The sequence below is a fragment of the Equus quagga genome, chromosome 12 (genome assembly GCF_021613505.1).
Source record: "Equus quagga isolate Etosha38 chromosome 12, UCLA_HA_Equagga_1.0, whole genome shotgun sequence".
Lineage (NCBI taxonomy): Eukaryota > Metazoa > Chordata > Mammalia > Perissodactyla > Equidae > Equus > Equus quagga.
The window spans coordinates 56,884,361-56,905,076 of NC_060278.1; the positions used below are offsets into that span (position 1 = coordinate 56,884,361).

The 20,716-nt window shown below is 38.6% G+C and overlaps 1 protein-coding gene across 1 annotated transcript in view; it reads right to left on the reverse strand.

Annotated features, from left to right (window-relative positions):
• ASPM (assembly factor for spindle microtubules) overlaps positions 1-20,716 on the reverse strand; it is a 49,845-nt gene that overhangs the window by 17,417 nt on the left and 11,712 nt on the right. Inside the window, exons 8-18 of the mRNA XM_046679821.1 lie at positions 18,640-18,781; positions 17,948-18,078; positions 16,992-17,167; positions 14,485-14,630; positions 14,315-14,400; positions 13,684-13,905; positions 12,807-13,014; positions 12,564-12,706; positions 12,317-12,445; positions 9,690-9,884; positions 71-4,390 (exon numbers count right to left, since the gene is read on the reverse strand). Of these exons, the coding sequence (XP_046535777.1) occupies positions 71-4,390; positions 9,690-9,884; positions 12,317-12,445; positions 12,564-12,706; positions 12,807-13,014; positions 13,684-13,905; positions 14,315-14,400; positions 14,485-14,630; positions 16,992-17,167; positions 17,948-18,078; positions 18,640-18,781 (5,898 nt within the window). The remainder of the gene's footprint in view (positions 1-70; positions 4,391-9,689; positions 9,885-12,316; positions 12,446-12,563; positions 12,707-12,806; positions 13,015-13,683; positions 13,906-14,314; positions 14,401-14,484; positions 14,631-16,991; positions 17,168-17,947; positions 18,079-18,639; positions 18,782-20,716) is intronic.

Sequence of the window (20,716 nt, forward strand, 5' to 3'; positions counted from 1 at the left end):
TCATTTTATGAATTCTAACAAACATCGGTCAAAGAAAGAATGAAGGCTTTATATTGAAAGATAGAAATACCTGGATTTTTATGGTGCTCTCTTTAATTCTCTGAAACTTCCGTCTCTGTATAGATCCTCTCAGTGTAGCTTGAAGAGTGCTAACACTGCTCCTTATTTGTAAAGGAACTTCTCTTTGACGTTCTGCGGACAAAAAGGCACCGTGGTGGTTTTTTAAGACAAGTGCTGCTTCTCCGTACGATGAAAGCTGTTTTCTGGTTTCCCAGGTCCTGAAATACTGCTGTAAGGTCACAGCAGCTCTTCTCTGCTGAACAAATCTTCTTCGACACACAGCCATCCGAAGGAAGGACTGAATTCGCAGGGCAGCCCGCTCTTGCGTTTCCAGTTTTCTGGTGACCATTTCACGGGAAGCTTTTTGAATCGTTACTGCAGGCTTTCCTGGCGAAGCCTCTGCTTCCTGTGAAGGAGCGACTCGGGCAGCTTCATCCCACTTTGGAATCTTCACCGATGAGCTTTGACCAGCTTCACACGGAGTCTCAGTCCCGTGACGGCACAACGCAGACTGATGAGCACCGGCTGCCATTTCTTCCCCAGGTATGTGTTTTGATTTCTGTCTAAGTTTCATGCCTCTAAAAGCAGCCTGAAGAGTTCGTACGGATTTCTGAACGGCTAAAAATTTTGTCCTTTCCATTTTTACTCTGATGTACGACCTATAGAGATTCTGTATAGCAACAATGGCAGCTTTCTTTGTTTGGTAATCGACTCTGGCCCTGTGCATGCGGTAGAATGACTGAATTCGCGTGGCAGCCAGGTGCATTTGTTGGATATCCCTGCGAACTTTGCAGCCTCTGTAAAAAGACTGTATACGGATGAGTGCCCGGGTACGCACTGCAGTTCGTGCTCTGTATCTTCTTTGGACAAAAACCACTGTTGCTCTAAAATGCAGATACTGCTTCCTTATTTTAAAGGCTTTAAAATGCTTCTGAACAATAATGGCAGCCTGATGCTCTTCTGGAATCTGTGTCCTTATGCTCATGTCCTGAACACCTGCCTGACTACAGGTTGCTGCTTTCTCGAGTGCACCGTGTTGTAGAGCTTTCTGCTTCTCTTTATTTGCTCTGTATTTTTCTTGTACTACTTTTGTGGCCCAGTGAAGCTTTCGGTAGAAATAATACTGCCTGTACATTCTATATGTGCTCTGTATTATGACGGCCGCTCTGTGTTTTTCCCTTAAAAGCTGTCTTGCTTTCATTCCCTTATATGCAGCCTGAATGACCACTGCAGAATGCCTTTGTCTGATATAATTTTCTCTTTGCAATTTTGCAGCTCTATACGTTCGGTAACGTTGCTGAATTAGAATTGAGGCACGCTTCCAAGTCTGAAATGTAACGTGGGCTCTGTGCATTCTGAAAGTAGCCTGGATGAGAACCGCAGCCCTGTGCATCTCCTGTAACTTCTTCTTCACCATCAGTCTTCGGTAAGATGACTGGATTGTAATGGCTGCCTTTTGTAACTGTAGGAATTGTTGGAGGTGATGCTTTGCACAGACATTTGCACGATATTTTCTCTGAACCCAAAGAGCAGTTTTCCTGAGAGATAGGAATCTTTTTCTCATCATTACAGTCCTAAATCTCCTCTGAATAAGAGTTGAAGCTAAATGCATAACTTTTAGATGTCTTCTGGCTCTCATGCCCCTAAAAGCAGCCTGAATGCGTATTACAGACTGCCTCAGTTTGTTGTACCTTTGAAACTGGACGTTTCTTTCCTTCACTGCCCGGTACCTTTGCTGTACCATTTTGGTTACCTTCTTTAGCTTATTAAAATACGTTTGCTGTCTGTGTCTTCTATAGTAGGACTGAATGAGTGTGGCTGCAACCTGCATCTTGCTCAGGGTCTGTCTAACTCTCATTCCTCGAAAACTTGCCTGAAGAATAGTAACAGCTTTTAAAAGTGCCAAGTACTTTGCACGCTGAGTTTTGCCTTGATAATATGCTCTGTATCTGACTTGAATGACAACAGCTGCAGTTCTCATTTTATGGTATCTTATTTTTGACTGATGCATTTTAAACACGGCTTTAATAAACGTGGCTGCCATGTGCATACGTCGAATACGTCTTCTTACTCTAACACCTCTATAAACAGCTTGGATTTTAATTGCTGCCTGCTTTAAATCAAGATATTCCTTACGCTGACGGTTTGCAATTTTAATATTTTGATACCATCTCTGAATGACAATTGCTGAAGCTCTATGGGCTGCATATTTCCTTCTGGCTTTGTAAGCTCTGTATGTAGCCTGGATAGTGGCTGCCGCTTTGTTGCATTCTTTTATTGCTTTTCTCACTCTCATACTTCGGTAGGCTGACTGTAAAATTACTACAGCTGTTTTGGTTTTCAAATACAAACGATGCTGCTTCCTTCCAAGACTGTAAGCTCTATAATACATTTGAATCAGACAAGCAGCTCTTTTCATGCTTTTCCACTTCCTTCTTTGCACATACATTCTATAGTATGACTGTATGATGACAGCACATGCACGTTGCCTTTGAATCTGTCTTCTGGCTGTTCTTCCCCTCCATGCAGACTGAAGTATCAGGACTGCATGACGCAGTTCCAGATACTCCATGCGTTGCTTCCTTCCTGCCGCCCATGCTCTCAGACGCTGCTGGATGACTAATGCTGCTGTTTTCAACAATCTGAACTGTTTCTGGGCCTTGGCCATCCTAAAAGCAGACTGAATCTTCACTGCAGCTTGAATTTCCCTTCTGATTTGCTTCCGAACTTTCCAGCCACGATAAGCAGACTGGAGAGAAACCACAGCTGCCCTTGTCTTTAGAAAATGTGTTCTTGTATCCTTAACAGTCTTGCGTGCCCTGTACCATCTTTGAATCTTGATAGCCGACTGAAGCACAGATTGATATTTCCTCCTTTGACTGTGGCCTCTAAAAGCAGTTTGAATCTGAAGAGCAGCTATAGACTGTTGCTTGATTAGCCGGCGCACTTTATAACCTCTGTAAGCCGCTTGCAAGCAAGTAGCCGCTCTTTTGATTTCCAAGAACTTCTTCCTCTGATTGACCTGTGCTTTGTATGCACGATAGTAATTCTGGATGACAACAGCTGCTTTCCGAGCTTTCAGGTAGGATTGCCGTACCTTTCCCATTCTGAAATAAGACTGTAGTGAAATAGCAGCTTTTCTTTGCAACCTCATCTGCTTTCGAACCAGGAATCCTCTTACGAGAGCTTGCAGTTGGATACAAGATTCCCGCACCTGCATGTACTCCTGTCTCTGTCGTGCAGCCAGTTTTGTAGATCTGTACCATTGCTGGATAGACAGCGCAGCTGCTCTTAAATGTAAATATTGTTTACGTGTTTTTTTCATCCTGACAAGTGATTGTAACTTTATCGAAGCCTTTCTTAGGCTCAGAAATTTTTTTCTGCAAATATAAGCTCGATAACATGACTGAATCTTTGTAACACATGTGCGGATGTGAACAAACTTTTTCCTGGCTTGCATCCCTCTATAGGCAGACTGTAGAACAATGACAGCGGAACGTGTTTCCTGGTAAGATGCTAGAACTTTCTTGGCTGAAATGTAAGCTCGAAAGTGAATCTGAATTACAAGGGCGGCTTGCTTCATCTTCTTATATTTCTGTAATTGTTGATGTTTTCTTACGTGTGCCTGCAATCTGATGACATTTTTCTTAAGGTTTAGAAATCGAGATCTGTCTTGCCTCATTCTCCAATATGACTGAAAGACACAAGCAGCTCTAATTTGTCTGTGTAAATGACGAGCCTTCATTCTCCTGAAAGCAGCCTGCAGTCGAATGGCTGCAGCCCGCTTCTGCAAATAGTTGGTACGCTCCATCTTTCCTTTCAGATATGCTCTGTAGTACTTCTGGATAGTCAGTATAGACTCTTTTTTTCTTTTATATAACTTTTGGGCTTGAAAGCACCGGAATCTTGCCTGAATTATAACAACACAAGATCTAATGTGAATATATTTCCGTAATTCTCTGTGCATTCTGTACCATGATTGTATGACAACAGCAGATTTTTCTTCTTTAGCTCGTTTCCTGACATGCCATTCTCTGAAAGCTCTTTGCAATATTATTGCAGCTTTTATTTGTAAATGCATTTTACGTCGCTTCCATCTTCTGAACATAGACTGGATTTTAAGGGATGATGATTTTAGCATTTTATATCTCTCTTGATCGTGTTTTCTTTTTAAACAAGCAAGCCAATGCCTCTGAATTGTAACTGTAGCCCAAAGATATCGTTTATAAGAAGTAAGAGCAATTATCATTCTTATCCTAGATTGCAGGATGATTGAATAATATTTCAACTTCAGAAACTTTTTTCTAGTGGAATAGCTTCTCCAATACTTCTGAAAAAGGTAAGAAAAGACACAAAGTAAAATAGACATAACTTCCTATACTTAACACCCTTGAAAGTATTAATTTTTCTAACACTTTGCTTAAAAATAAACACATTAAATTAAAAAACAATATATTTTTGAAAAAGGTATTTGTCTCTTTGGTTTGTAGTTTAGTTGGTACATTGATACAGCCGTTGCCAATTCAGAAACCATTGTCTCAATTCTAATGATATTTATATTGTGTTTGTATTGCACAGACATGAGAAATAGAAGCAACGTTATGTTATATTAGAAAAACTCAATATATTAGAAGCAAGAGTCAAAATAAAACTATAGTAACATTCTATCTATTGATTCTAAGTAATTCCCTATGAATATACCTCTGGATCTTATACTTTCCCCTTATATCAAGGTTGCTATGCTATCGTATAATGGTTGGAAACTGTCTATGTGGGGGCTTCTATACTACCACTTTATAGGTCTGATAATATAAACACAGGTATTTGAGAAATAAGTGAGCCAGATCACTTCCAGAGTCATTATTTTCACTAAGAATAAAATTTCTTCCTTTTCCCAAATTTAGGAATTATAGATACATGGTTCAAAAGTAGAATTCTGGAAAGACTTGAGAAGCGGTAAACTGTTTGTCTCTTGAAAGTTGCTTCCCTCCCACACTACCCCACATTCCCCAACTCCTTAGCTAACGCAGCAACATGCTGGCTCAACAGAAAGGGCTGCAAAGTCTCAAGCTGATTCTGGTGGCTGGTATCTAAACGACCCTTGGCTATGGGTCATCAAGTTCTGGATGTTCTTCGAGCAATAAGATCACTCCTTTGTCCAAAACACTACAAATATTGCTAAGATTGGGGCGGGAGGTAGAGGGGATTTCCTATTGCATCTTAACTGTCCTTACATATAAGTAAAGTAGTATAGGGGCTGGGTACCTTCCTCTCCTATAGCACTGCCCACTGCAGATGCACCTGTGCATGGTCCAAGCACCCCTACCCACGGGTGAGGAGAGTTAGGGGAGAACATGTGCATCCTGCTGACCCTAAGTTTTCCCCAATAGATACTGCCTCATTCCTCTACTCCATGTCAACTGTAGTTTTGTTCCTACCCTTCAGTCTGATAGGAAATGATGTGTGCACCACATTGTTTCTCTTACTATGAAGAGATGCATAAGTAATTAAAACATCTATCCAACTACTGTTAAGCTTATTTATGCAAAATGGCTTTGAAAACTATAAGATCTATATAAATGTAAGGTATCATTAAGGCACCTTAAAAGGAGTAAAGTTGAAACAGTGTTGAGAGTTGCGGAAACCATTATTTTTCTTTTCTTTTTCCCTAAATGTTTGTAAAACCTTCCACCTCAGAAATTGAAAGGTCAGTGTGGATAGCTTATTTTACACTTCAATAATCATTTCTTCTAAATACTGTTACTGCAATGTTAACATTTCAGTCTTGATATGGAACATGGGAGGTAAGTTCATCTCCTCTCCTAATAAATGCTCATAATAATAGCAATTTTACCAGGACTGCCATCTATCTATTAAAAAATAAATAGCTTTTACTGAAGAGCATTGCATATAATTTCCTCATTTAATTCTCACAAACAGAATAAGTTAGCATTCTTTCTTCACTTAAAGAAAGGAACACTTACGTCGCAAAACTTTTTCCAAAGTCACATAGCAAGTGACAAGAGTTGACGTTAGGGCCTAGATTTTAATACCAAAATAAAGTGTTCTTTGTACTCTACTGTAGATATCTGTGGCAGATGGTCTTAATAGCCCCAATTCCTCATTTCTCACTGCATCCACAACCTCTGCCATGCTTTGTATTTCTTCTCACTAAAGACGCAGAGTCTCTGCTTGACCCCGGATGTGGGCGCAATCACAGAAAGGACACAACAAAGCAGGTAACTAACGAAAGCGTCAGCTTTCAGGCCAGAGGAACAAACAGGGCAGCCCTAAGAAACTGGAGAGTGCCAGGGAGATCAAAGAGAGGGGATAACGCAGGAGAGAAATCCCTTAACGGTGTTTAGGAATTCCTGGGTTCATCACCAAGCTGTGTACATGTGGATCTAGCAGCAGACCAGACTCAGAGAACTGAATTAAGATCCAGATCACCACCCAGACCCCGGACTGCACACTGGCTGATACACACATTGGATAATACAAATATCACTGCAAACACTTTGGAGAAGGAACTGACACTGAAGCCTTACCCACTGAAGGCTCATCAGAACTGGTAGCCTGAACCCAACCAGGCGCATTACCTGCTAAAACTAAAATATCACATTCACATAGGATTTAAAGAAAAAAAGAAAGAGTCTCATAGCATAACGTTTAAAATATCCAGGATGTAATTAAAAATTACTTGGCATAAAAAATACAAGGAAAATTTCACCTTGCATAGGAAAAGACAATTAACAGAAGTCAATGGCGAGATGACACAGACATTGGAATTACATCGGAAAGACTGTAAGGCAACTAATGTAAAAATGCTCCGGCAAGTTGAAACAAACGGAAGAACGGAAGGTCTCAGTAAAAACATCAAAGATGCAAATAAGAACTAAATAGAAATTAGAACTTAAAAGCACAATAACTAAAATAAAAAACTCACTGGAATGGTTCAATAGCAGAATAGAGATAAGAGACAAAAGAATCAATGAAATTGAAGATCAATACCAATTATCTAGGCTGAACTAGAAAGAAAAAAAGATTGAAAAAAGAAATGCGTCAACAAACTAGGAATAGAGGGGAACTTCCTTAATATGATAAAGAAGATCCATACAAAACTAGCGATGACATCAAACTTAATGGTGAGGAATCAGATGCTTCCTCCTAAGGTCTGGAATGATGCAATGATGTACCCTTCACCACGCCTATTCTACATCTACTGGAAGTCTCGGCTAATGCAACAAGCAAAGGATACAGTGCCGACAGAGAAGAAAGAAAGAAACCTTTCTTTGTTCACAGATGACACGATCACCTGTGTATAAAATCCAAAGAGAGGACAAAAAACTCCTGAAACTAATAAGCAATTACAGCAAATCTGTAGGATACAGCATCATTAACATTAGTAGCAAAAGAAATACTTAGAAATACATCTAACAAAATATATACAAGATCTGTATGAGGAAAACTGATAAACGAAATCAAAGACGATCTAAATAAACAAAGAGATATTTCACGTTCACGGATGGGAAGCTTCAATTTTGTTAAGATGTCAGTTCTTCCCAACTTCATCTAGAGATTCAATGCAATCTCAATCAAAATCCCACCGCTTTACTTTGTGGACATCAGCAAACTGATTCTAGAGTTGAAATGGAGAGGCAAAAGACCACAATAGCAAACACGATACTGAAGAAGAACCAAGTTGGAGGACTAACATTATCCAACTTCAAAACCTACTATAAAGATACAGTAATTAAGACAGTGTGGTACCAGCACAATTAAATAGACAAATGGATCAATGGGACAGATAAAGAGCCCAGAAACAGACCCAGGCAACAGTTGACCTTTGACAAAAGAACAACATAACTGAATGGATAAAGGGTAGTTTTTTCAACAAATGGTACTGGAACAATAGGACATCCATATGAAAGAAGAAAATGAATCTAAACACTGACTCTTTACCTCTCATTAAAAAAAACTGATGTAGGATTTCATTAACCTTTAAAAATTCTACTGTGTGAAAGACTGTTAACAGGACAAAAAGATAAGCCACAGACGAGGAGAAAATGTTTGCAAAATACATATCTGATAAAGGATTTGCATCCAAATATACAAAGAACTCTTAAAACTCAACAATAAGAAATAAAAAATGGGCAAAGGATCTGACCACCTCACCAAAGAAGATATACAGGTGGTAAATAGGCATAGGAAAAGATGTTCAACATCGTATGTCATTAGCAGAATCGCAAATTGAAACACCAATGTGATGCCAGTGCGCATCTATTAGAATGGTTAAAATCTGAAACACTGACAACACCAAATACTGGCCAGGAAGTGGAGCAACAGGAACTCTCATTCACTGCTAATAGGAATGCAAAATGGTACAGCCACTTTGGAAGACAGTTTGGCAGTTTCTCACAAACCTAAACACAGTTTTATAATATGATCAAGCAATCCCACTCCTAGATATTTACCCTAATGAAATGAAATCACCTAAAACTGGACACAACGCAAATATCCTTCAACAGATTAATGCGTAAGCAAATTGTGGTACATCCATACAGTGGAATACTACTCAGCAATGAAAAGGAATAAACTATTGACACATGCAACAACTTGGATAAGTGTCAAACACATTCTGCTGAGTCAAAAAATCCGGTTGTAAAAAGCAGGCAAGACAAAATTATAGTATTTAAGAAGAACAAATGCATAGGAAAAATGCATGATTAGCATGTATTAGGATAATGGTTACCCTGGGCTGGGGTGGGGGAGTTAATTGACTGAGAAATGGCTTCTGAAAGGCTGGCGATGTTTTATTTCTTGGCTTAGGTGGGGGTTAGATGAGTGTTCACTTTGTGAAAAACCAGTAGCTTCTACATTTGCATTTTTTGCTATTTTCTATGTGTAATATCTCACATACAAAAAAAGGTAATTTATTAAATCAGAATCCCTCACTTATCAATAGTAGGAGGCAGACCCAAAATATTTCCAAATTTATAAAACAGATAGATTTATGGGATAAAGGTTCAATGGCATTTACATCGGGTAAATTCAAATAGTACACCTCTCTGATGGTATTGAAATAGAAATACAGACATAAGGAACACGTCTGTTATGTAAATATGTTAAAAGTTTAGATTACTCAATAGAAAAATGACATTCTGTAGACTAATTATAAGCAATATTTCCATTACGTGCCAACTAAGTGGGCTAGAGAGGAAACATGCAAATTCATCCCAAAAGAGAAGTTTCCAGGACTCATAGTAAAGATAAATAAGAGAGCTTGGCTGGGTACATGGATAGACAAAGTGGAATGGTACAGGATGTCAGCATGTCCCACTGAGTGGAAGACTGCAAATCTCTAATATAGAACAAGACAGCAAGGGCTATAGAATCAGATTGTTTGCTCCATCAGAGCAAAGCAGGCATTTCGAATTGTTTGAACCTTATTCTGAACACAGCAAAGAGTTTCATAAGTAGTAGAGAGGTATTAAATATTTGTTAAAGTTAAGTACTAGATAAAATATACAAGCCTAAAATACAATACTTTAAGGCTTTATCATACTTTGCTTTCTCCCTTAAAAATGTCATTTTAACTTTTTAAATTTGGAAATTCCAGGATACTATACCTGAATAATGGATGCTGATTCATTTTGGACTTTTTCTAGTTTTTCCTTTTTTAACAGGAATAATTTTCTCTGTGCTAAGAATCTTCGACAATATTTCTGAATGGTCAATGAGGCGTTAACCTCCCTTTTCAATCTTTGTTTAGTTAGAAAATTGATTACAGCTGATTGAATTACTCTTGCAGCTTTATCTCTCTCCTAAAAAAAAGGGAAAAAAAGCAAATATGAATTGAACACTTAATGACTTAAGACCCTATTTTATTATTTGTAAGAAAATCATCTGTTAAATATTAATCAAATTGATCCTGGAGATAAAACACTCCATGGACTTATTGTAAGGTATGCTCATGTTTGGAATATAGATACTTCTGGGCACACTGAAATAGCTAATAGGTCGACTTGCAGATATATTTATATGATGAAACAAAGATTCCCAGGAAATATCATCTTAAGATAAAGATCATAGACGTGTTTGATGTATCACAGATCCTCGGTGATCAATATAAAGGAAATTTAAATGTGGTATGCAGTGAACTCATGCTTGACTTTTACGAAAGGGGTAGATTGTTATGAAAAAAAAGAAAAGAAAAAAAGAGACTCTGAAATAAACAATATGGTTTACAGTACACGGTAGTATTGCTCTGTTACAATTTGGACAAAGGAATCCACAAAAAGGGAGAAGCAAAATGATCCCCTGTAGCACAGATGCACTGTGGCTTTGAGCTACAGAGGTTCAGGAGAGCAGAATATTGGGCTGTCAGAAGTGGCATCAGGGCTGCCCGAGAGCATCAACGGCCAAAGAGGAGGTGGCTGCCCTGGAGCTCTAGAAGCCAGTACCTTGCATGTCTCTATTTGTTACTTCCCATATTAATGAATTACCATGAAAATAACATGTATTGAATACTTAGTAGGTGTCAGGCAGCATCCTAAACACTTCATGAAAGATTCACCTAAACCTCACAAAAACCCTAAGAATACATGAACAGGTACTATTCTTATAACCACGAGGAAACCAAGGCAGAGAGGTCCAGCCGATTGTCAGTCCACTGGTAGGATACCCAGGATTTGAAGGAGCCAGTCTGGCTTTGGAGTTCATGCTCTTAATCACTTTGCTATACTCTCCAAGGCTCGATTTATCACTTTAGTTCTACTGAATTGGAGACCAGAATACAAGTTATTTCCTCTGGCGGAAGGGAACAACTTACAGCATGTCTGATAACTCTTTATGTTACTATCTGTAACAGCCCACCATGCAAAGGTCGGCTCTACACAGAGATTACCTGTAGATTCCAATTATTATTTAACTATAATCAGTCGCTGGTGTTTGTGGATGGAACCTGCACCGTATGAGAATACACTCAACTCTAAAAGCAATCAAACTGCTATTCTGACAAAGGAAAAAGGTAATTAATGGATTTAATGGACTGAAGCAAATACTAAGGAATGATGAGAGCCATATATAAGATTACTCCTCTGAGAAAAGATTAGACGATTCTATAATTAGACTGAAGAATTATGTCCAACAAGGTGATGAAGCCATCTCATATCACTGTCAGTGCCCCTGTGAAGCCTATGGCCTTTTAGGCTATAGAGATACAAGTTAAAAGCACCCCCTCAACACAAACAACACTTTCAAAACCTATGACAAAGCTACAATAATCAAACAGTGTGGTACTGGCATAAAGACAGACATATAGACCAGTGGAACCGAATATAGAGCCTAGACATGAACCCTCACGTAGGCGGATAAATGATCTTTGACAAGGGTGCCAAGACCACTCACTGGGGAAAACACAATCACTTCAACAAATGGTGCTGAGAAAACTGGATCTCCACATACAAAAAAATGAAGCTGGACCCTTATCTTACACCACAAACATAAATTAACTAAAAATGGATTAAAGTCCTAAACGCAAGACCCCCAACTATAAAACTCCTAGTAGGAAACATAAGGAAAAGTTGTGTAACATTGGATTTAGTAATGATTTATTGGATATGACACCAAAACACAGGCAACAAAGGCAAAAAATAGACAAATGTGATTCATCAGATTTAAAAAAATTTTGTTCATCAAAGGACACAATCAACAGAGTGCAGGGGCAAGGTATAGAACGAAAAAGAAAATATTTGCAAATGGTGTGTCTAGTAAAGAACTTATATCTAAAATATATAAAGTATTCCTACAATTCAACAATAAAAAATCAAATAACTCAATTAAAATACGGACAAATGAATAGACATTTCTCCAAAGAAGACATATAAATGGCCACGAAGTATAGGAAAAGATGCTCAACAACATTAATCATCAGAGAAATGCGAATCAAAACCACAATGAGATATCTCTGCACTTTTAAAAAACCCAAAAAACCAAAAAGTAACAAGTGTTGGCAGGGATGTGGGGAAGTTGGATCCCTATGCACTGTTGGTGGACTGTCAAATGCGACCCATAGTGACTGCTATGGAAAATAGGACGGTGGTTCCTCAAAAAATTAAAAATAGACCTACCATATGATCTAGCAATCCCAATAATTTCATACATCAGTAAAATGTAAAAACCCTATCAAGCATCAGTCAACCAGCATCTTATGAACCACAATTTACATGACAGCGTTTTCATTTTTGAGGAGTACCTGATGGCGTTTCAGATCTGTTTTCAGTTTATATTTTCTCCAAGTTGTCTGTATAAGTCGAGCAGCCCTTGTTTCTTTACGAAGATCTAAAAGCCTTGCACAAAGACAGGACAAAAAGGTGATAACCACCTACGAGAAAACAGGAAAGATGAAAGCAGAAGATCGACAGAGAATATACAACTGCCTATCGTCTTCTGAGACTCTTACTCCTAAGAGTTATTAGCTAGGAAACTCCCCTTTTACTCACCTTTTCATCTGGAATTGTGTTGGACATGTCTGAATGATGAATCATGGCAGGAACCCCACCAAGGTCTCTAACTGCAGACTTCACCAACTGAAAATTTTTCCTTTCGTTTTCTAGGAGTTCTTTGTAGACTTCTGAAGTATTTTCTACGATACAAATAAAAAGAGAGAGATCAGACTGCTCTGGCCCAAAATCCGACACGGCAAAGAAAACGCTGGAAAAGTTAACCAACCAAAAGGGACTGACCATCATCAAGTGCTTTAAGAGACATTTCTGCAAAGCTTGCATCAGACTCAGATGATGAATTTAACACCACTGAACCCGTCTGCGCACATTCCACAGTTTGGGTAGTATGCTGACAGATAGCGTCAAAAGGCACATAGCAAGGATGGTAGTGGTGGATCAGGTAACATAACACACGACCGTCTGAGAAAGACACTGTAAAATTCTCCACCTGATTGGAAACACCAGAAAAATAATTAATTGGATTTAGATAGTAATATAGACACTGATCGTTTTGTAGTCCATACTTCCTTTTAATAACTAAGAATATCACATTAATTTTAATAGCATGTAGTATAATACCACAGTCATAGCCAAATCCTCAATTATAACATATTAACTATTCCAAAAGTAGAATTTCATTATTTACTTGTAAACGTACATTTCTTGCAGAAATACAACATCAGTCTAAAAATGCTTATAAAGGATAGAAATTAAAGTTTTTTCTTCCTCCCTCTACCTAGTGGTAATATTCTCCATTATCCCTTTCCACATGGTGAGTTCATCTGCATTTACCTTTGTAAAAAGGGTGTGATGCTTCGGTGCCCAGTTCTGTGCAAGCATCTCTCTTATTAAGATCCCCACTCTTATTAAGACACCCACTAGGGATTTTTTCTTTCTTACTGATACATAAAATAATCATGCATTATATAGTTGGTGACATCTTAGATTAGATAAAACACAGAGTGTGATAACATCCTCACTCATTTGAGGAAAAGGTTGCTTACACATATAAACTAAATCATTTGAGAAATGCAAAAAAAGATTTTACACATTAAGTTTAGTTGACTTTAAAATTTATTTAAAGATACTAGGTTCAAATGAAAACAAAGAAACTTACTTTTTTATTATAGAAGGCACAAACGGCATTCACCCAATCCATCAACAGCTTTATGTTTCCACCATATTGTTCAAAGGAACCACTGCTCCTTTTGTCTTTTTTCTTATTGATAATAGTATCCGATCGGCATGAGAGTGCAGACATTGTCTTCTTCATATTCTGCGTGTGTTGTAAAAAGTCAATTTCTTCCTTTAACTGATCTAAATTAAGGGAAATATCCACCTGAAACACACAAAAAGGATAAATATCTTCATATTTTCATATACGATTTTTTAACCCACAGAAGTTAAATTCTTCTATTATTTATTTTCCAAGGCAAACAAATGTGTAGTGGATAAGTACAGGAGATTTGGGGCCACAGGAGCCTGGGTCCTAATCTCATCTCTGTCTTATCAATGATGTGAACTTCAGCTTCGGTTTCCTCGCCTAGGAAGTCGTGATAACACCGACCTTACAGGGGTGTTGTGAGGATTAAACTAGAAAATGCATAAAGCAATTATCACAGTTCTGGGATAGAATAAACTCGAGTAAGTAATAGTTATTATCGTTAGTCTTTAGTTGACACAAATTGCTTTTATAAATGAATATTGACAATTGATAAAAAGTGCAAAATGTACCAAATGTACAATACCTGAAAAGCAAATGCTATTTTCCAAAGCAACGCGAGAGTTTTTTCTCTGTGCCGGTCCACAATATCCTTAGGTAGGATTGTATTTCCTGCAAATGAAAAGATAGTCCGTCAGCACAATGTATGTACAAATCGATTTTCAGTGAGAAGTTTCATCTTCACTCAATTTTTACCGTGCTCATCGTTTAATTGAATTCCTCGTGATTTAAGAATTTGAAGAACAATGTCAACATTGTGCATCTTCTGAAGACGACTTATTGCAGGAATCCTGAGTTTTTTTGAGAGAGTCTGGTCCCCTGTGAGAAGTTCCATGGTTCGCCTAACAGTAAAGGAATGTTCAGATGTAATTATTATATAAAAGCACATGTGAAAAACGAACTTCATTTAAATAGAGTTATCACCCACATAAACCCCCCAAATTTCAAGACTTTTAGGTTAGAAAGACTCCAAAAAACTATCTCAAAACTCTGTTGCTCCACAGTTAGCAAATAGAGTTATTTCTCATCTTAAGCCTGGGAGTTGAGGTCTATGACCAGAATGTAAGAAAGAAAAATGAGACACACACACATGACGCACACATGAACAAGGTAACAGGGTTCTACAGGGAAAGGGAAAGAAAAGGAAAATGGATATTCCTTGAGGGGTTACCATATTCTACATGACAACCAAGTACTTTCTTGACTTATTTTGGTCCTCATGACAAATCCCACAATTAGGCACTATTATCCCAGTTTTTTCGCAGATGAAGAAACCAAAGCCCAGAGAAGTTAAGTAAATTGCCCATGGTCACACAGCTAGGAATGAGAGATCTAAGATCAGAACTGAAACCTAGTTTCATCAGTGATCAAAGCCATTCTCTTGTATCTATTCCAAATTACTGTAAAAATATTTGAGTGGCTGCCTTAAAAAGACATATATACCACAGTTGAAAGTCAAACCCCTCACACTGTCTGTGTCGCTAGTGTTTTATCTACTGGACAGTAATCGCTGTTTCCACAGAAAAAGCAAGCCCCATTTGATTACTGTGTATAGTTAAAGTTGGGCAGAATCACTTATAGAATCATGATTTCTAAAGGCTGGAAAGCAACTTAACATCATTCTAGGCGAGCCACTAAATTGACGTATGAACCATGTCTGCCACAGTAGACCGACCTGTCACCTACGGCCTTGGTGGCTTAACCATTCCCAAGGATTCTCAGGTGGCCTCAAAGATCTACGATCATTTTGCTGACACTGAAGAAAAGAGATATTTGGGATCCAAGATAGAGTCTCTTAACTGGTGAGAGTTCCTGACCGACTACGAAGCATCAGCATCCAACACTGCTAGGTCCTCGGTAACTCGCGCAGAAACATAAAACATGTCTCTCTTTGTGAAAAATAGCACTGAACATAAAACCAATCACCGCTCCTCCTGGAAAGGGGAAAACGTCTAAAACTGTGAATTCCTATCAGCCAGAAAACAAGGTGGTGGCTTGGGTTTATGAAATGAACAGACGAAACAAATAGAAAAGTCCTAAGGGAAGCACGGTCAGCAAGTGCTCTAGCCTATATGGAAATGGCTCGAGAGAGAGAAAGCTGCAGCAAAGTGCAAAAGCCTGTTACCTCGTTGTGAGGATATATCGTCAGAAAAGAGTGTTCACAGAAAATTAATTTAGGAGGAATCAAGTGATATGTACGTTGTTTTTGAAGAACTGGAGATTCGTAAAGATCGAGGGATCCCTTCCGCACTTATGTCAAACGTGACGTAAAAAATTGGAGAATTTCCTCGAAACAACATGAACGTCCCCAATCCAGATATCCTAAAAGAGGACAAGGCTGGTACCATGCTAAAGGCCACTCCTGCCAAAGCAGGAATTGGTAACTCACTGTACTCCTATCAAAGCTGATTTTGAGCCTTCCAAAAATGTGGTGTTACGAGGAAATATTGTGTGATTGGAAGCCAGGCATCCTGAGTTTACGTCCCAAAACCCCTGTACAAAACTTGGGCGAGCCAGTTTACTTCTTCATCTTACTTTTCCTCATGTGTAAAACAAGGCTAATACTACTAAAATTGGGGCCGGCCCCATGGCCAAGTGGTTAAGTTCGTGCGCTCTGATTCGGCAGTTTGGGATTTTGTTGGTTTGGATCCCAGGTGCAGACATGGCACCGCTCATCAGGCCATGCTGAGGCAGCGTCCCACACAGCAGAGCCAGAAGGACCCACAACTACACTATACAACTATGTACTGGGGGGCTTTGGGGAGAAGGGAAAAAAAAAAAAACATTGCGACACTTGTTAGCTCAGGTGCCAATCTTTAAAAAAAGAAAAGTGCTACTAAAATTGGTTTCCAGTGATGCAGTACTCATGAAAGCACTGTGGACATAGCGTGCCACTTAAATGTTTGGTATTTTAATTAGTTCCATGCTTTTCCCAACTCCTGTTCTGGGGCATCAGTCGTTCCTACTCACAGACCCTAGCCACATGCCATCAGGGAAAAAGAGTATGGAGAAGAGATAAGGTTTCTGGGCCTAAAATTGACACTATTTTCTCAAAAGTGTTGCAGATACTTATCCCAGTTTTTTTAACCCTAAATTTATTTCCTTAAATGAAAGAGCAAGAAAGGTTGTAGAAATATAGAAATAAGTGTTTTCCAGAAAATTATATTCTCTTCCATTAAGATAACTCTATTTCCTGTACTTACACAAGGCGCACTCCACATTGCAAGTCTACAGCAAGATTTGTAACAGCAAAATCAAACTCATCAAGTGGTGTTTGAACGTGGTTAACAGGCAATCCCAATAAGCTAAGGTGACGGGAAAGGTCACCGCTACCGCTGAGGAAGTCTCGTGAAAAAGCCAGAAGGATTTCTTTACTAGTCTATGGAGAAACAAGTTACAGGTATTGTATTCCACTATTATAATTTTGTTTACAATAAAAACAAATCCTTCAAATCGTTCTGTACATATAGAAATAACGTAAAATTAACAGTAGCATAAAAAGATTGTCAGCTTCATATCATATGGGAATAATGCAAATCTCAATTTAAGACCTTGGAAAAAACTGCTCATAATTAATAATACACTCTAAAAATCAGCATTAATTTGATGATATACTAAATTAGGAAAGAAATTCTCCCCCAAATTAATTCCTTAGAAGCATAGTTTCATTCCTTCTCAAATCAAAACTAAGAATAATGTGATGAGGGCTGGCCCTGTGGTGCAGTGGTTAAGTTCACACGTTCCACTTCCACAGCCCGGGGTTCGCCGGTTCGGATCCAGGGCGCCGACATGGCACCACTTGGCATGCCATGCTGTGGTAGGCATCCCACGTATAAAGTAGAGGAAGATGGGCACAGATGTGAGCTCAGGGCCAGTCTTCCTCAGAAAAAAAAAAAAGAGGATTGGCAGCAGTTAGCTCAGGGCTAATCTTCCTCAAAAAAAAAAAAAAAACAAAACGAATAAGGTGAGGTGCTGGTAGAATGTCAACCAGCAAGTTAGGCAGAGTTAGAACTATGATAGGACTCACTAGATAAGTATTCCTGCTCTCCTCCAGGGCACTATTCTTTGAGAAACTCATTTTTTTCTAAAGAGAAAATATACAATAAAAGCAGGCAAAAGCCTTAAATGTGAAATATAAAATATAAAAAGAAAACTCTACCTTGAACTCAGCATCTTTACAGAAGAGACAAGGATCATGATCAATAAGTCTGGAGAGTTTGGCATAATCAAGGAAACACACCAACAACAGTAACTTTTTCAGCGTAAACTTAGACAAAGCTTCTTCATGACCTTAAAGAAAGTATAAAAAAGCGTAGCAAGTTAACTGCGAAAGACAAGTTTCGCCTTAAAATATGATAATAATAATGTGCTAGTAAAAGAATAATAGCACTCATATAGCAGCATGTGCCTTTCCTAGTGCTTTACGCGATGGAATTCACTGAACGCTCACAAAAACGGCAGGGGGCAGCTGCCGTTTAATATTTCCAATTCGTGGAGAATGAAACAGAGGCACAGAGACATCAACTGATTTAGCTCTTCTCACTCAGCAAATAATTAATGAGCACCTAATCGATGCAGGCACCATCCCGGGTGCTATAAATGCAGTGGCAGACTAAAACAAATGTGATCCGCATAGGGCTTACAGCCTACTTGGTGGGAGAGCGTGGGTAGAGATAACAGACAGGCGAAAATAATTACAGTGAAGGGGGTGGAGGAAGGGAGGGCAGGGAAAAGAAAGACTATTCATGTTGGTTTCTCTAGGAAGGTAAAATTTAAACAGAGACAGAAAGAATGAGAAGAAGCCATTTATGCGTGGTGTGGAGAGAACGCAGTGGAGACAGAACTCTTTACCTTCCCCATACAGATGAGGAACAGTGGGGTGCCTGTATTCAGCTGCTATATCAGGATTCCAAAGCAAGCGATTCAGAATAAACATGGCCAACCCCGTGACATCACTGTTGTCTTCCAAAGGGATGAGTTCTCCATAAACTGTCTGAAAAGACATTAAAGGTAAAGTCAGGCCTGTGTTATCTCCAAGAAGCAAAGGGATGCAGCAGTAAGAGAAGGGCAGACAATGGTGTTCTAAGGAACTGGCAACATCCTGTAGTTAATAGCAGTGAAATAGCACGGAAGTGACACGGATATTTGCCAAGTAACCTCTTTAAACTGTACATATACGTTTTGTGCATTTCTTAGTATATAAGGCATGCTCCACAATAAAAAAAGACAAAACTCAGGACTGAGATAAATTCTTAAAAAGCATATGACAAGCAATATATGCATTTGAATTTTTTCCTTTAAGTTAAAGAACTATCTGAGGCAGGCATGTTGTTCAAATTTAACTATAAGTGTCCCGCTAAGTATATCATGAAGGCACAAGAGAAACCTAAATATTCAAACTTTCCTAACAGTTAACAAGTGGAAAACCATTTGTAAATCATCTAAGATCATAATTTAGGAAGTTCAGATGTGTTTATAATCAATGACTTAAATATGAAATTCGCTTAGTATCAATATGCTTATTATTGATGATTTTTAAAGCAATTAGAGAACACTAAAAACATAGCAAATTATGTTCTATAACCTTACATTGACAAAATATAGAGGCAAAGGCATGCAAAAGTACTAATACCTGCCAAAATAGGAAAACTTTACCTTGATTTACTTATTTTTTTGGCCTTTGACGCTTTCTTAAAATCCTCAAAGATCATGCCCACTAACAGAACCCTAAGGTGTGGTGATGAGGTAGGAAGTTTTGTTCAAATTATTCATCCCTCCCTTCCCCGTAAAAGGATTATTATACATCCCCACCAACTGCCGTAGACTTGCTGTGTCTCTTCTGCGAGGATAATATTTCCTGCCCCATGCATGTTTGGCCAGTGGAATATGGACAGAAGTGATGCACACTACACCTAAGCAGATGTTTTAAAAGGCATTGCAAGGGCTAGCCGGGTGGCATAGTGGTTAAGTTTGCACACTCAGCTTCGGCGGCCTGGGGTTCACGGGTTCAGCTCCTGAGCGTGGACCTACACACCACTCATCAAGCCATGCTGAGGTAGCATCCCACATACAAAAAATAGAGGAAGACTGGCATAGATGTTAGCCCAGTGACAATCTTCCTCAAGCAAAAAAAGGAAGATTGGCAACAGATGTTAGCTCAAGGCCAATCTTCCTCACGAAAAAAAAAAAAAAAGAGGCAGTGCAAGTTTCTCCCTAATTCTCCTGCTTTTTACCTCTGCCACAAGAAAGCTATGTCCCAAACAGAGTTTCTACTTCAATTGAGGTTCCGATTATTTGACACGTGAGGCAGAACCAGTTGGTATGTAATTTTCTGATTAATCTTTCATTGAAAGAAGTTATTGACTTGAAATTCAACTCAAATAAGAGTTGAAACAAATCTTAGCAATGACATTTCCAAGCTATGTGACCGTAGTAAGCTCATCATTTGTTCACTCTCAGCCTCAATTTCTTGATAAATAAAGCCAGACTTTTATAAAAGATTCCTCTCAGTCCCAAAGATTTTTCTACTCTAAAATGTAGAATCAGTTGAAGTAAGAATAGGATATCCCACGTGACAAAGGTAAAAAAGCCAAAAGAAAATATAAAGGTATACAAGTAAAAGACTAATGGAAATGGAATCACAGAAGTTTTCTTAAACTAAAAGCATCTTTTTCACAGCCATCTACTAGTGGCTTTCTAATTCAGTTAGTGTTAACGTTTTAAATATTATTGAGCCATGCACCAGGTGAAAAACTCCAATTCCGATGACATTTTTAGGAGCAGTGTTCCATCAAAATGGTTCCAGAGGCATCAGACTGGTGTAGATTCAAATCCTGACCAATTATTGGCATTCAGCAAGTCACTTAACATCAAAGCTTCTGTTTCATCAGTGAAGTGGAAATAATAATATATACCTCATTGGATTTTG